At 30.3% G+C, this 14,761-nt stretch overlaps 1 protein-coding gene across 2 annotated transcripts in view; it reads left to right on the forward strand.

Annotated features, from left to right (window-relative positions):
• CSMD3 (CUB and Sushi multiple domains 3) overlaps positions 1-14,761 on the forward strand; it is a 1,267,615-nt gene that overhangs the window by 476,641 nt on the left and 776,213 nt on the right. For both annotated transcript variants that reach the window (XM_062189471.1, XM_062189472.1), the window contains one exon: positions 11,005-11,082. In XM_062189471.1, the coding sequence (XP_062045455.1) occupies positions 11,005-11,082 (78 nt within the window). The remainder of the gene's footprint in view (positions 1-11,004; positions 11,083-14,761) is intronic.

Below are 14,761 nucleotides of genomic sequence, written 5' to 3' on the forward strand. Positions count from 1 at the left end.
CCACTTTTGCAACAAGCTGCTTTCCTTGCATGTAGTTTTCTAAAGCATATGGCTGCCCTGCTGTGCACAGAGTGAAATCACACTATTAATCTTTGAAATTTGGGGAAGAGCAAAATCTTCATATGTGGTACAACAGCATGATGTTAGGTTTAGGGTGCACCGCATAGGATATTTTTCTCTTCACAGTTATATCACTTGTATTATAAATCATGGACAATTGATTTTAATGTCGATGCTTGAACTTTCTTTAAAATATTTTTCAAATGGAATTCTTTCATATACCAATTAAGATTAAAGTGACCTAAATTTCTAGGTTGATTTTGTCTAGAGCTCAGATAGCTTAGAATTTTTCTTATCGGGTAGGCTTACATTAAAGGAAAACATTTCATCAGTTCTCCTAAATTTTCTATTAGAAAGGGAATACAGACAAAGATGATTTTACTAAAAGGACTAGATGATGATTTGAATTTCATATAGCAGTTGGCTTTTGCTGTACCTTTTTATTCATTTGTTCACACTTTTAAAATAAAATACTCTGCTATGAAGCTTCAAGCCACTTGATTATACTTGGCACTATTAGCAAGTAGTCTATGTCTTTATTTGATGTTAAATCTGGTTAATGTAACTCTACTTTGTTTTAAAGTAAGACACTGATAAAATGTTATAGTGTTAATTATTATAGAATTTTATATTATTAGCTATGTTTTACAAAGGATAAGTTGGGAGAGGATATACTAATTCATGATTTTTTATGAATTTTCAAGATACAGACTTGCAAAATTTGACTAATTATGGAATGCTGTTATTCATAGATGGTAGTGTAGATGCCAACATTGAAGCTTCAGAGGCAAATGAATGAAGTTACTTTTCTGACATATGTATGACCTTGGACAATTCACTTAGCCCTTTACTATTTCCATAACTGATTTTGCATGGATAATTTGTGATTTTCATACAAAGTAGGCATAAAGTACCTAGTATTTTACATATTCTCCCAATAAATAACACTGTTCCATTCCAGAGCCATTTTAAGAAAATATACTCCAGGTATATAAAAATGTCTTAAGATGAAGATAAATGTGAAATAAAAAATTAGCACAGGGTTGCAAGTTTCTTCAGTGGCTCATTTCGTTAGAAATAAAATATATAGTGTCATGTAATAGTGATAGAGATATTGTAAATAAGTGATTACACTTTAACAGTATTAATGTTGATTTCATGTAAAAGTCAAACGAAAGTAGTCTGTACCATTCAGTTCATCTCATATTTCTATTGGATCCGAACATTTTTTCTATTTTTACTCTTCAATCATTTGCTCTTTAGCTTCAGTAAGCCAACCCGCTTGTTTTCCTTTTAATCTACTTTATCTGTGTGAATAATTGCTGCCTCTTTGGGAGATAATTCCAAGAAAAGAGCACAGTTGTATGGGGTAGATCTTCAAAAACATTTCCTAACATTTCAAAAACAGACAATGATAAAATGAGTAAAAGCTACTCATAATTTTATCTAAATAATATTATATCCTTTGATGTATGACAGTAGCCATAGACAAATGAAGATATGTTTCTGAATATGGTATCTGAAAACTGTGTTGAAAATGAAATCTCTAATTTCCATGTTCCAATGGAACATTGGCTAATTCAAGAGGGTTTGCTTACAATGGGATTGGTTCTAAATAAATGTAAAGAAACTACAAGGGATCATGCTGTAACCTATGGTGTGACCAACTGTACTGTTCAAATATCCAACTTAAGGGATTGAAAGGGATGAGGTAGTGGACAGAGTTACATGTAGTAAGCTGACCTGAAAGGACCAGTGTCCTTCTATTAAGGGTCCAAGCCAACACCAGTCAACATAATGGTGAGGGATTCTGTGGATTAAAAACCCTGGTTTTGGTTCCTCCCTGCCTCCATCTTCCTGATGGAATATCCCAGAAGATATGAGAGTCCTCTTTTAAAATGTAATGTTTCAAAAATTTAAATGTTCATTAGAAACACTTAAGGATCATTTTAAAACTAATTTTAATTAAAAAAAAAGAAAACTTGATGTAGTACCCAATATTCTTTCTTACAAATTTCTGGGGGATGCCAGTGTAGCTAATATAGTGCCATAATTTGTGTAGCACAGATATGGACTATTCATAGCAAACTTCTGACTAGCAAACAAGGAGGAAAATGAGAAAAATGGATCTAGAAAGGCAAATGGATATATAGAACATACATATGTTATGATGAGTACTTTGTTGTATTCAATAGCCACAAATTTATCAGCATAATCATGTATTAAATACAACCATCTGAGTTCACAGATGTTTGCTTTAAACAGAATTTAGGTCGTGATATCAAGGCTTTTCTGGTAAAGAACTTATATAAAATATAATTGCTTGAAATCACAGGGATTAGGGAGAATTGTTACTTTTAAAGTAATCCCATTTTTCTGCATTTTTTAAACATTTAAAATCATTCATGGTACTAGTAAAATTTGTAGTGGAAGAATAGATAGCATTGTTCATATTCTGAATAGATTCATTGACTGTGGTCTGTATATTCAAATGGTTAATTCTTTCTAAATTAATCTGATTTTAGATAAATAAGTGGTAAATAAGTGGTCTCTGATATTGAACATAAACCAAAAATATTGTGTAAAGTCTCTTCCCTTAAGAAAATACTGTTATCATTTTCCAGATACATTTCATAGTGACATTTCTACTGAAACATAATTCAGGAAAAGAGAATAGAAATAAATTATTAAACATAAAGAAAATTATTTCCTTTTAAGAGAATATGATGGATATATCAAAAATGAAAAATGGCCTGTGTACATGCATATATTGAGTGGATCTTGATTTGAAGTCAGTTTACCAAGTTGAGCTATCAGAATAATAATTAACAATTTAATTAAGTTAAGGGCTGAGCCAATGCTAAAGTGTTAATAGTATCTAAACAATACAAGTGGTAACTCTTCCTATATGGTGATGTTTATTATGCCAATTTTAAGAATCCCTAAAGAGAATATAAAAATCCCACATTTTTCATATAATCCTGACATTTTACAACACCCCATAACTGTAAGACCTATTACACCACGCATTGCTGGTGCATCTGCTGCTATCTATGTAAGTGTTATGGATTTCTGAATGTGTTCCATTTCTAGGATGGAAGAAAACCTGTATAAATATTTTAGAGTATTTAGGTGATACTTGCATAATTTTTTCAATCGAGTATGTAGTACCCACTGTCTTGTAAATAATAAGTAGCAAATTTAATTCAATTGATAAGGCCTGTGAGAATGAACAAATTGCTTTTATAAAACATAGTATTTCCTCTTCACTACCACTCTTCAATTTCCCAAGTGGAAGCATTTATACTTATTCCTTGAGCTACAATGATTAAAAAATAAAATTCTGAAGATTTAGAGTTTGTAGTGACTTTCTTTCAGTGTTGACTGTATAGATTCAGGATCTTACATAAAATGAAAAATGGAGTATCTTAAAATATGTTTAGGAGTATGTTAAAATGTGTTCATTAATTTCATAAGTTACACATCGAATTTGATTATGTATGAAGGATTTCCTACTGAATTTGCTATTTTGGCCCAAGATTTGGAAAGGTTACTAGCTTTAAATAAAGTATTAGAATTCAAGTTAGAAATACAGGGAATTTAGATTAATTAATTTGTATACCATCCCTACAAATGAGAAAGACATAATGCAAAATAGTTGAAAAGCATTTAGTATATTATGCCAAGAACTGGACAGCCTCTGAGACTAATCAGATCTTAAAATTACAGCTGGTAATAGTAATATCCTAATCAATGACATTCGGTTTCTTGCTGTCAATTTCTTGAATTTATGAAATAAAACGTTATATCTTTCTTTTGATTAAAATTGGGTATCACATGCACTTTATATGTATGCATTCTATATTTAAGAATAAGTGCTAGCTACAGACAAGCATGGTAGCATAAATAGAAGTTGAAGGTTAAAAAATAAAACTTTAGAGTGCCTGGACTAGGTTGCTTATCTCTAGTGAGTTTTTAAAGGGAGACTGCATTAAGAGTCTAAGTAATTATTAAAATGAATAGATAGCATTTCTTAATGAACTTAATTAGTGCAATTTATCATTCTAAATTTGAAAATATTTTCAGTCTTACATATAAATACTCTATATTATAAACTCTATACATGTATTTTTCTGTGCTTTTGAACATACTAATTGAATCTCTACTTTTCATAACAAATGATGGCTATTACATATTTACTGTATTTAAAGTTTATGTTCATTTATTTTTAATACAATAAGAAATAATTTTTTCACAGATTCATGATCCACTTAACAGTATGCTTCTGAATTTACTATTCTGCTTACCTCCTATATAATTCAGAAATATGTAATTATACCATACCTCTAATCACATTTTTTAAAAATATGCTACAGAAACATTTATTTTCTTGTTTATTTGACAGATACAGTTAGACAGTGAGAAAGCAGACAGAGAGAAAGGTCTTCCTTCCATTGCTTCACTCCCCAAATGGCCTCTACGGCCAATCCGAAGCCAGGAGCCAGGTGCTTCTTCCTGGTCTCCCATGCGGGTGCAGGCGGCCAAGTACCTGGGCCATCCTCCACTGCACTCCCGGGCCACAGCAGAGAGCTGGACTCCAAGAGGAGCAGCAGGGACTAGAAACCAGCGCCCATATGGAATGGCGGCGCTGCAGGCGGAGGATTAGCTAAGTGAGCCATGGCGCCGGCCCCATAGAAACATTTATAAGACAACTTTATTTTTTAGGGATTTTTATTAATCTAGAGATAGGAATGTTATCTGGATTTTACTCTGGCATCAGAATAGTTTCTTGATCTTCTAGGATATTCCTTCTGAGGAGAAGGTGACATCAAGGAGCAGCCTCCACGCTAAATATGTTCTGAAAAAAGATTTTGCTTAGCCAGTACTGGTTGCGAAAATCAGTGCTAAATTCTAACATTTGTAGGCCTATAATATGGAGTTACCACTTACCATTAAACAAACACAACTTAGTCTTAGCAGTTAAATGCTTTCATAATACCTAAATATAATATGTGGATATAATTGAGAATTCTAACTACACTCATCTTTTCTCCTTTCTTCAATTTAAGTTCTATTCTTACATATAAAGAATAAATAGGGGCCAGCTCCATGGTGCAGTAGGTTAATCCTCTGCCTGCGGCTCCAGCATCCCATATGGGCGCAGGTTCTAGTCCTGGCTGCCCCTTTTCCAATCTATCTCTCTGCTGTGGCCTGGGAAAGCAGTAGAGGATGGTCCAAGTCCTTGGGACGCTGCACCCACATGGCAGATCAGGAGGAGGCACCTGGCTCCTGGCTCCTGGCTTTGGATCCGCGTAGCTCCAGCTGTTGAAGCATTAGGGGAGGGAACCAACGGAAGGAAGAACTTTCTCTCTGTCTCTACCTCTCATTGTCTGTAACTCTACCTGTCAAGTAAATAAATTAAATCTTTAAAACAAAAAGAATAAATAAATGAATCTCCTATAACTGAAAAGAAACATTAACTAGCATGCCAGATGTCTAATGGGACTAGAATAGAGATCTGCCACCTCCTAAGCCTGTGAGAGAAATATCACAAATAAAATGCATTTCATGTCTTTTTTTGCCTATAATGAGAGTTCTAGCCAATGATTGATTATATTTCTTTTTATTCATGTAAATGTATCTACTGTCAATAGTAAGATGGACCACACACAGACACACCATACACACATGTTATTTCCAATATCCAAATGAAAAATTAAAAGATATTTTATATCAATATAGTTTGTGAATTAAAAAGAAATGAAATTATAATTAATTCAAATAAAAATAGGAAGCATGCATTCATGTATATTGTCATACACAGCACAAAAGAGGAAATGTATTAATGTAAATCTGAAAAGAGATGTTAAAATGAAGAGGAAAAACACTAAAAAAACTGGTGTGATATGAAACACTTTCTCAAAATAAATTATTTTCCTTTTAAAAAGAATTATGATCTGATTGAATTGCAGATTTATATCCTACTGCCACTTTTTCTTAAGGTTTATTTATGTGTTTGAGAGGCTGAGATACAGAGGGAGAGACAGAGAGGGAGATGTCTTCCAACCTCTGGTTCACTCTCCAAATGTCTGTAACAGCCAGAACTGGGCTGATCTGAAGCCAGGAGCTTCTTCAGTGTTTCCCACTTGGGTGCAGGGACACAGACACTTGAGAAATCTTCTATTGCCCTCCCAGGCCATTAGCAGGGAACTGGATAGACAGTTTAACACTTGAGACAGGAACTTGGGCCCATATAGGATGCTAGCGCCGCTGGTGGAGGCTTCACTTAGTAAGTCATAGTACAAGCCCCAACCAACTGCAACTTTCAAGATACTTTATTGTCAAAATAAATACTACAAACTCAAAAAATTAGGATAAATACAATGTTATAATATTGTAATCATTTGATTTACATGATTATATTAGACTCTAAGTAGAAAATTATGTCTTCAGGAAGTACTGATAAAATTTATTTTTTTAAGATTTTTTAAAAAATTATTAACTTTAAAGAGTTACAAAGAGGCAGAGGCAGAGAGAGAGAGAGGCAGAGACAGAGAGAGAAAGAGAGAGAGTGTGTGGCCTTCATCTGCTGGTTCCCTCCCCAAATGTCCATAAAGCCTGGAGCTGAGGAGATCCAAAGCCAGGAGCCAGGAGCTTCCTCCCAGTTTTCCATGAAGGTGCAGGAGCCCAAGGACTTGGGTCGTCTTTCAGTGCTTTCCTAGGCCATAGCAGAGAGCTGAATTGGAAGTGGAGCAGCTGGGACTTGAATGGGTGCCCAAATGGGATGCCAGCACTGCAGGCGACAGCTTTACCTGCCAAGCACAGCACTGGCCCAATGATAACATTTAATAAATTGTGTGCTGTCTTCAACAAGAAATCCATACAAACTTAAAAGTAATATTTGCAATTGAAAATGTTCTGCTAATAGCAAACCTTTTTTCAAAGATATATGTTCTGAAAATTAAACATCTTAATATGTTTATTTAAATGTGTATATATATATATACAAACAGACACATAGCAAAGAAATAGGATCATAAATTGTAGATATTTAACTTCTGAGGTTACATAGTGAAAAACCTATTAATTTTCAAATATGGAACTTGAAGCCAAGAGATGTTTTATGACCGTAAGTTAGAGAAACTTTGAGGTAGAAGGACCATATAAAGACAACTTTTCCAAACCACCAAATGCTGTTTGAATTCCCTCAATTACATCTATATATGATCAGTTCCTAACATTAAACAAGCACAAACTCTACATCTACTATTTCTCAGTCTATTTTGTACCACTAATACTATATGTTCTCAAGTTATACTAACATGGATTCTCCAGTGTAAAAAACAATTGCAGATGCCACCTTCTCCACATAAATATTGATATTTGAAACAAAATCAAGCTTTTAATATATGTGCACAGGTGATTGTTTTTTATAATCATTGCGATTTAAATCATTTCAAATAAGATGACTTCAGTTGATTAACATGAAAGCTAGATCAAGTTTAGGTAACATTTAGTCAATATCATTTTCTGTTTTTAAGTTTTTATATGCAATTTGGAATTCAGATTGATTTTGAAGATAGTAAAACAATAATTGACTTGCAAAATTCCACAATGATAATCCATTACAGTTGTTTTAATTTGCTCTAATGAAGATTAATGAAACAAAGTGGTTTACCTAGTGCCCAGGGCTTATAACAACAAAATGGATTTGATAGTTAGTCTAATATAGCTAGTCTAATATTCCTTTCTGCCAGAGCTTTCCCATCTAATAAAATGATTCTATTATGCTGAAACAAGCATGTATCAAACTAAAACTTACAAAGACAGCAAATTATCAAAAAGAGTTCAGCATATGAAAAATAAGAGAAAACAAAATAAATGGATCTTTGCACAGAGGCCTTGCATTTAAAGCTTTCTGAATTTATTAGAGAATATTTATTAGAGAATATCTTGTTTTCATATATTTAAAAACAGATTATTAGATGAAAACTTTTCATCCTGAGCATTAGTTCATCACTTCCACTCTTATTAATTCATGATCAATAAAGGAAATTCCTCCTCAAAAAAATCTTGTTTAAATTACCCTAAATATCTATTCAGTTTATCCATTCACGCAGAAATGCAACATAAGTGAAGTATGTTTCCTATTTCGAGGCACACCCCATACAGTACATGGAATTACCAAAGAGAACACACTATTTTAACATAGTTTAACTTGTATTAAAGACTGTAATATATTTTAAATTTGATTCTATAGTAAAATCCATTTTATAAGCTTGTTGCTGAAATACATTGATTTAAAAGGTCAGGTTAATTTTAATAGTTTAGTATGAACACTACAATCACTTAATTCTTGATGACATGTTGAGATTTATTGCATCTATCTTATTTGTAGTAAAGTTTATATTTTATTATACTTATGTGATGTTAAATCTCTGATACTTGGTTTTAAACAGGGTCTGGTAATTGATACCTGCAGTACTAATCGTTTTGATTAACTCATAAAGATATATATTATGTGTTCTTTCTAGTACAATGATGAAAATTCTCAAGTATTTATTTTTAACATATTTTGAAGTTTTGTGAATTTAATTTTATATTACTATTCCTATATACATTGCTATTACCTAAAATGAATGCATCTCTATTACAATCATCATAGTTTTTCATTTTTAAAAATATAGTTCCTTATTCAGAATATATTGGTTATATAGATTCTTTAAAAAGAAAAACATGAATTCTTTAAAAAAAAGAAGTTCATAACTACTATATATTTCAGTAGATACATTAAGTGAGGTATTTTTTAAAAACAGAAAACTATTTTTAAAATCCTTTTTTCAAGGTGATGTTTTGTGAGCTAGAAGCATTCATGTTTTTGTCTTAAGGTGTTTCCTTTATTTATCCAATCAAATAAGCAAATACAGATACAGGCATGCACAGAAATCTACCCTTCCCACACACATTCCCCCTCCAAACCTGACACACACTTATTAATGACATTATTTGTGGCATTGAATCCTTTCACCATAGAATTTTATTCTGTAGTTTTCTCCATTGGGTTTACAATTTTTGCATTTTGTCTTCTTTATTTAAGAATTCCATACTGTATTTAAACCACCATTAAATCTTCAGATTCATTTGTAATACTGAAAGTCATTTCTTAGAGTGCAGAGAAAAATTGGAGTAGATTCTTACTTATACTTCATGTTTGAGAATGGGAAAATGAAAATTATGCAAATATGAAATGCAAATTTTGTTAAAATATTTTGAGACAACAGGGGAATTCACAAGTGGCAGAACTAAATATAAAGCAGTTGAATCCCCTACTAGAATGAAACTTTGGGTTACTCTGAGGTCGCTTAGTGCAGGTAGAAGAGAATCTCAACAAAATGCACGACTGCAGAGAGATATAGTCATTCTCTTTAAATAAGGTTCACAGGAAGATTCTAAGAACTCTAAAAAGACTGCGTGGTCATATAGTCCTGCCTTCTTAGTTTAAGGGAAGAAATTGTGTTAAAACAGGTTTCTATGTATAAAATCACACAACTCATAATTGCTAAGAATAAGGACTTTTAAGTCCTCTTCATAAGAAAAGTTTTCTTTTTTTATTAATATATACAATATATATGCCTCAAAGATAGTTCATAACTACTATATATTTCAGTAAATCATCAGGCACTGTTTCTCCCTTCCTAGTTTGAAAAGTATTAACAACAGAAAAACATTACCTTGACATGTTTCCACATCAGCGATACACACATTACTTGAACTAATCAGATGGAGTGGCAGTTCAGAATTAGTGAAATGACTATTTCAAACTACCTAGAAAAATAAGCATTGTTTTTTAAAAATATGTAGCTTGAGCAGAACCTAATAGCATGTTTAAAGCTGTCATCCTTCTCTATTAGCCTGATATTAAGACATATGTAAATAGTTTTAAGTTATCTTTGAGAAAATTAAAAATATCTCTTGCGTTCATATTCATATCGTTTTAGAAAAAATTATTTTTTAACAATTTGTCATATTGCATAACTTATTTTTAGCTAGTATAGATTCAACTAAATAAATTTTCTTTATTTCCTTTGGTATAATTTAAAATTTTCAAAGAATTCATCTTCTGAATTATCATTTATCATTTTTTAGAAATCCATAGCAACTCTATTTCATCAAATAGTATATATTTAAAATTATATAGCACTTTTTTATCTAAGATAACTTAAAATATTTCTAAAATTTCAAAAAAAAAAACACAATTCCGACTCTTACATTGGGCTTATACATATCATTTTACTAGACTCTCCACTTACAGTACACAGTGATATATGTAGGAAAGAGTAACAACCTGTTTCAGAAGTTCTCCAAATAGCTATAATTATTTTTCATGCATTTTATAACATATAAAATGACATCATAGTGTCAAAAGCAGTGATAATGAATAGAAGTTATTAAATAGGTATTAAATATACTTTATTTTTCCAATTAACTAATTTTCTTAAATGTGTCCTAATATTCCAAATAGGCTAAGTTTTTTTGTAATTTATTTTAAAACCTAAGTTCATTAAATTCTCCCCGTTATTCTAATGCCCTAATAATTTTTACTTTCCTTGTTTGCTCATAAATTTTTATGAACTCAATTTGTTTATGAAATTGTTAAGCTTTTGCTTTTATATAAATCTTTTATAGTCCTAAAAATACTGATACAGATATGCAGGTGTCTCTCAATAGAATATTTAAAACTCTTCTACATGCTTAGTATTTTACTACTAAGTGATTTCTATTGCTTTTTTTTTTCCTTTTTGATTTTCCACTGAGTACCCTTTGTCAGCTGATTAAAGCAATTTCTTTAACTTGCATAATTTCATGCTAACAAAATTTGTTAACTTGAATTTTATTTTTAAATTGTATTTCCTGATACATGTTTTTGTTTGTTTTCTTAACTAGTGAAAAAGGCCATAGATTTTAAATCTAGAGGATTTAAATTGTTTCCAGGGAAAGACAACAGCAACAAGTTTTCTATCTGTGAGTGTACTCCTTTTTTGTTACTTTCTCTAGTGCAAGAGTGAAGTTTGTGGTGTCTGTGTTGTTTGTGTGTGTTTTATCAAAATGTTCGTGTATTTACCAAATTAACTGCATTAATATTTATATAACATGCATGACTATTCAATAAGTATGTATTTAAATGTGTATTGAGATAATGAATTAATGTAATCTCACCAATGCATATGTTTTTGCTCAAATTTATTTCATATCTTAAAATGTTAAAAAATCTTTTTGAGCTCATGTTGATGACACTCAAGTTTTGTAATTTTAGTATGTAAGGAAAAAAGGAGTAAAATTCCTAAAATTTGTTGTTAGTAATTTTTATGGAACATACATAAATGTTAACAATGATATTTTCTTAAGGAAAGTCTCTTTTGAAGTACTAATTTTCATTTTAGGAAAAGTTGTCTTAATTTGGGTTAATTTATCTATAGTCTTTATCTCAATAGTCTTTCATAAATTAATTAATCAGTTATTGGTATTTTTCTTTTGAAAATTTTATGAAATGACCTAGAATACACAATTTTACTTACAAATTTACTTCTATATAGATCATTTTGAATCCATCCTATAACTTCATATTAATAATCACTCAATTAAACCATTTATCTGTATTACCACAAACAAACAGGATATTTGTTTTTTAGTAGAGATAAACTAAAAAGGAGTTGGCAGTTCATACACATACATTTTATAAAATTTGTGAATAGCCATTTATGACATAACAGGTGACTTCTTAATTAATGTAATGATAGTGAATGAGAGTAGTAATGTAACTTGCATTTATGTTATTATTGGTTATTCTTCAACAAGAGAATTTCTTATCTTATTTTTCTTCAGTTCCAAATCACCTCTTGAAATGTTGACCTACTTAACAGAAATTATTCATGATAGTTATACAGGAATGGTTTTAATTATGTTTGTTTACTTGTATAAATAAACAATAAGTGACACAAATTGAGCTGTTATGTGAATTATCAAGACACAAATGTGGAGCTTCTATGTTATCAAATAGTTTATGGTGTTTTAATGTTAAAATGTAATTTTTACATTGTTAGTATACTTGAGAATACTAAACCCAAAACAGCAAATATAAATAGGAAAGCATTTGTTAAATTGGATTATGTGTTTAGAAAGTCATAAATAACTAATCTTGAAGGATTTAGCTATGTAAGTATGATTTTTTCATATATCTGGGGGGTTAATACATGTTTGAAGATTGATACTCTAAGTCTTCCTACAATGTGACTCATAATCATTTCATGTATTTTAGAAAAGTTACCTTTCTTGTAATATAAAATATTAATAGGAAAACAATTGTCAGGTTAGATAATTTTAATATAACAAATTTCATCATATCAAAATAAAAGTTAAATGTTTACATTACTTAATATTAACCTGATCACTCTTCTTCTAATACTTTATCTAGGCCATATATTTATTTTGGAGTTCTAAGAAGACTTAAAAGGCATAAGACTGATTTCCCTTCCCTTAATTTTGTATATACATATTTTATTTTCTGCGCTGCATTCTTTAAATTTCTAGGTGTTCTGGGAAATGAGTTATTTACATTATTATATTTATACTTAGAAATCTAAGATTTCTCAAGGCATTATTAGAAACATGTCACTCTTTATGTAAATATGTATTAATTTTCTTATTCTTGAATGTGTTTATAAGAATGAGTGAACAAATATAGAATTTAGACATATGTATCTGAAAAATTGATAAAATATTTTATAAGAAATATTAGCTTTTAGATTGCCAAGCAAAAAGTTAATAAAGAGCAAGTATTAATAATTTATCTTATACCTTTAACACAAATTTTGTGCTTCTTATATTTTATGTGAGAATTTAAAAATACTTTTGCTTTTTATGTCTTTATAAAGAATTCCTACATTAATCAAAAGAAAATATTTTTGGCAACGTTTTTATAACTGTACAAGAGCAAGCCAAAATTTCATTTCATTACAATTTGTTTCTCAAGTGTTTAGTAACAGGATTCTCATGGTTGCTTGTAGCAAAGAGTTATATTGTTTAATTTGTACGTGTGTGTATATATACACAAATATATGTAACAGGAAGACATTGAGTCTTTATTTCTTTTGATGCCATTTCTACAGAAAACAAATTACAAAGAAAGAGCATTTTTATCTGGCATCTTTCAAAAGAAAAATAAAATGTTTTCATTTTTTTAATAAAATAAATCTATTACTGGCAGTGCCAAAAGTAAACATGCACATGGAGGATATGAAATACACACATTGTGGTACATCTCCCCACAATGACACCTCTAATTTTAAATAGAAATCAATTAACTAGAGCTTCAGGAAGCTCTGATAGTGGACTTGAAGAGAATTTGGTTGTTCAAATGCCTAAGTAGTCTCTTTTTTGGCTTTAATATCTGAACTGTAAATTTTTCCCATCCATGTCTCCTCGTCCAAAATTGTAGCTTTGCAAAGAAAGGAAAACAAAAAAACAAAAAAAAAAAACAAAAACAAGTTTAAAAATGTTAAACATTAAAGCAAGTTTTTATATTTTATAATACTTTTCTTAATTAATTATATAGTAGTTTTGCCAACTTTTTTGGTAGGCCACTATAGCTATTAAAGAGGAATTATAAGGAAATTTTCAACATCGCAGAACTGATTATGTTTTGTCCTATTATTCAAATTTATTCATTCATGTTACTTTTTCAGTTCATAATTTTTCCATGGCAGCACAATGCTAGACTAACATGAGAAAGTAAAATAATAATAATAATAATAATCTCCATCCTAAAGGATCCAACATTTCAGTTAGAAGCTAAATGGGATGTAGGGCAAATTTTGTACAATATGAAACATGTTAGGGTAAAGAGGCATCCCTTTGTTGACATCTATGCTGTTTTGAGCACAGAACAAGATCCAAATGTATTGTATTTTATAAGTTTGAATAAAAATTTAAAATCTAAAGTAAAAATCTTATAAAAGCACCAGTGTAAACAACTGGAAGAGGTAATGTAAATAATTTCAGTAGAATCCACACATTATTTTTATATTATATAAAATCAGAAGCCTTAAAAATCAATATATAACAACATTATACTGTGATGTTAACTAAATTAGTATTTTTAAGTTAAAATACACAATAACACAAAAAATTCACAAGATTCCTAAAGCACAAGAGAGGTTTTCAAAAAGTTTGTTAAAATTGTTTATTGCGTACTTTTCAAAGTCCCCTGATTTAATGAAGATACTTGAATGTTATAAGAAGTAAATAATTCAAAACTTAAAATTCTATAAATCTATTCATCTTTCTCTTTCCCAGATATCTGGGAAAAAAGACTCATATTTACAATAAGGATATCCATAAAGACCAGAACAAAAAATATTTGCCAATAACTGATGTTCTTGTTATAAGGCAGTGTCCTACATATGTAATTAGATTTTAAAGAACACTCATGTTCTTACAATAGTGCAAGTTACTATTCATACTTTAGAAGTCAAAGTGACATTTTTCACCAATTGATTCTTCAGTGGCATACAGAGTGAAAACAGCTTAATAAACGCACACTAAGTACATTTGAATGTCTTATGTGAGTTAGCTATGGACAAATCTGAAATATCTAATTATCAAATGAAGTAAATGATAATAAATTTCATTGTTAATTTGCTTT

Source organism: Lepus europaeus, chromosome 4 (assembly GCF_033115175.1).
Source record: "Lepus europaeus isolate LE1 chromosome 4, mLepTim1.pri, whole genome shotgun sequence".
NCBI classification, from domain to species: domain Eukaryota; kingdom Metazoa; phylum Chordata; class Mammalia; order Lagomorpha; family Leporidae; genus Lepus; species Lepus europaeus.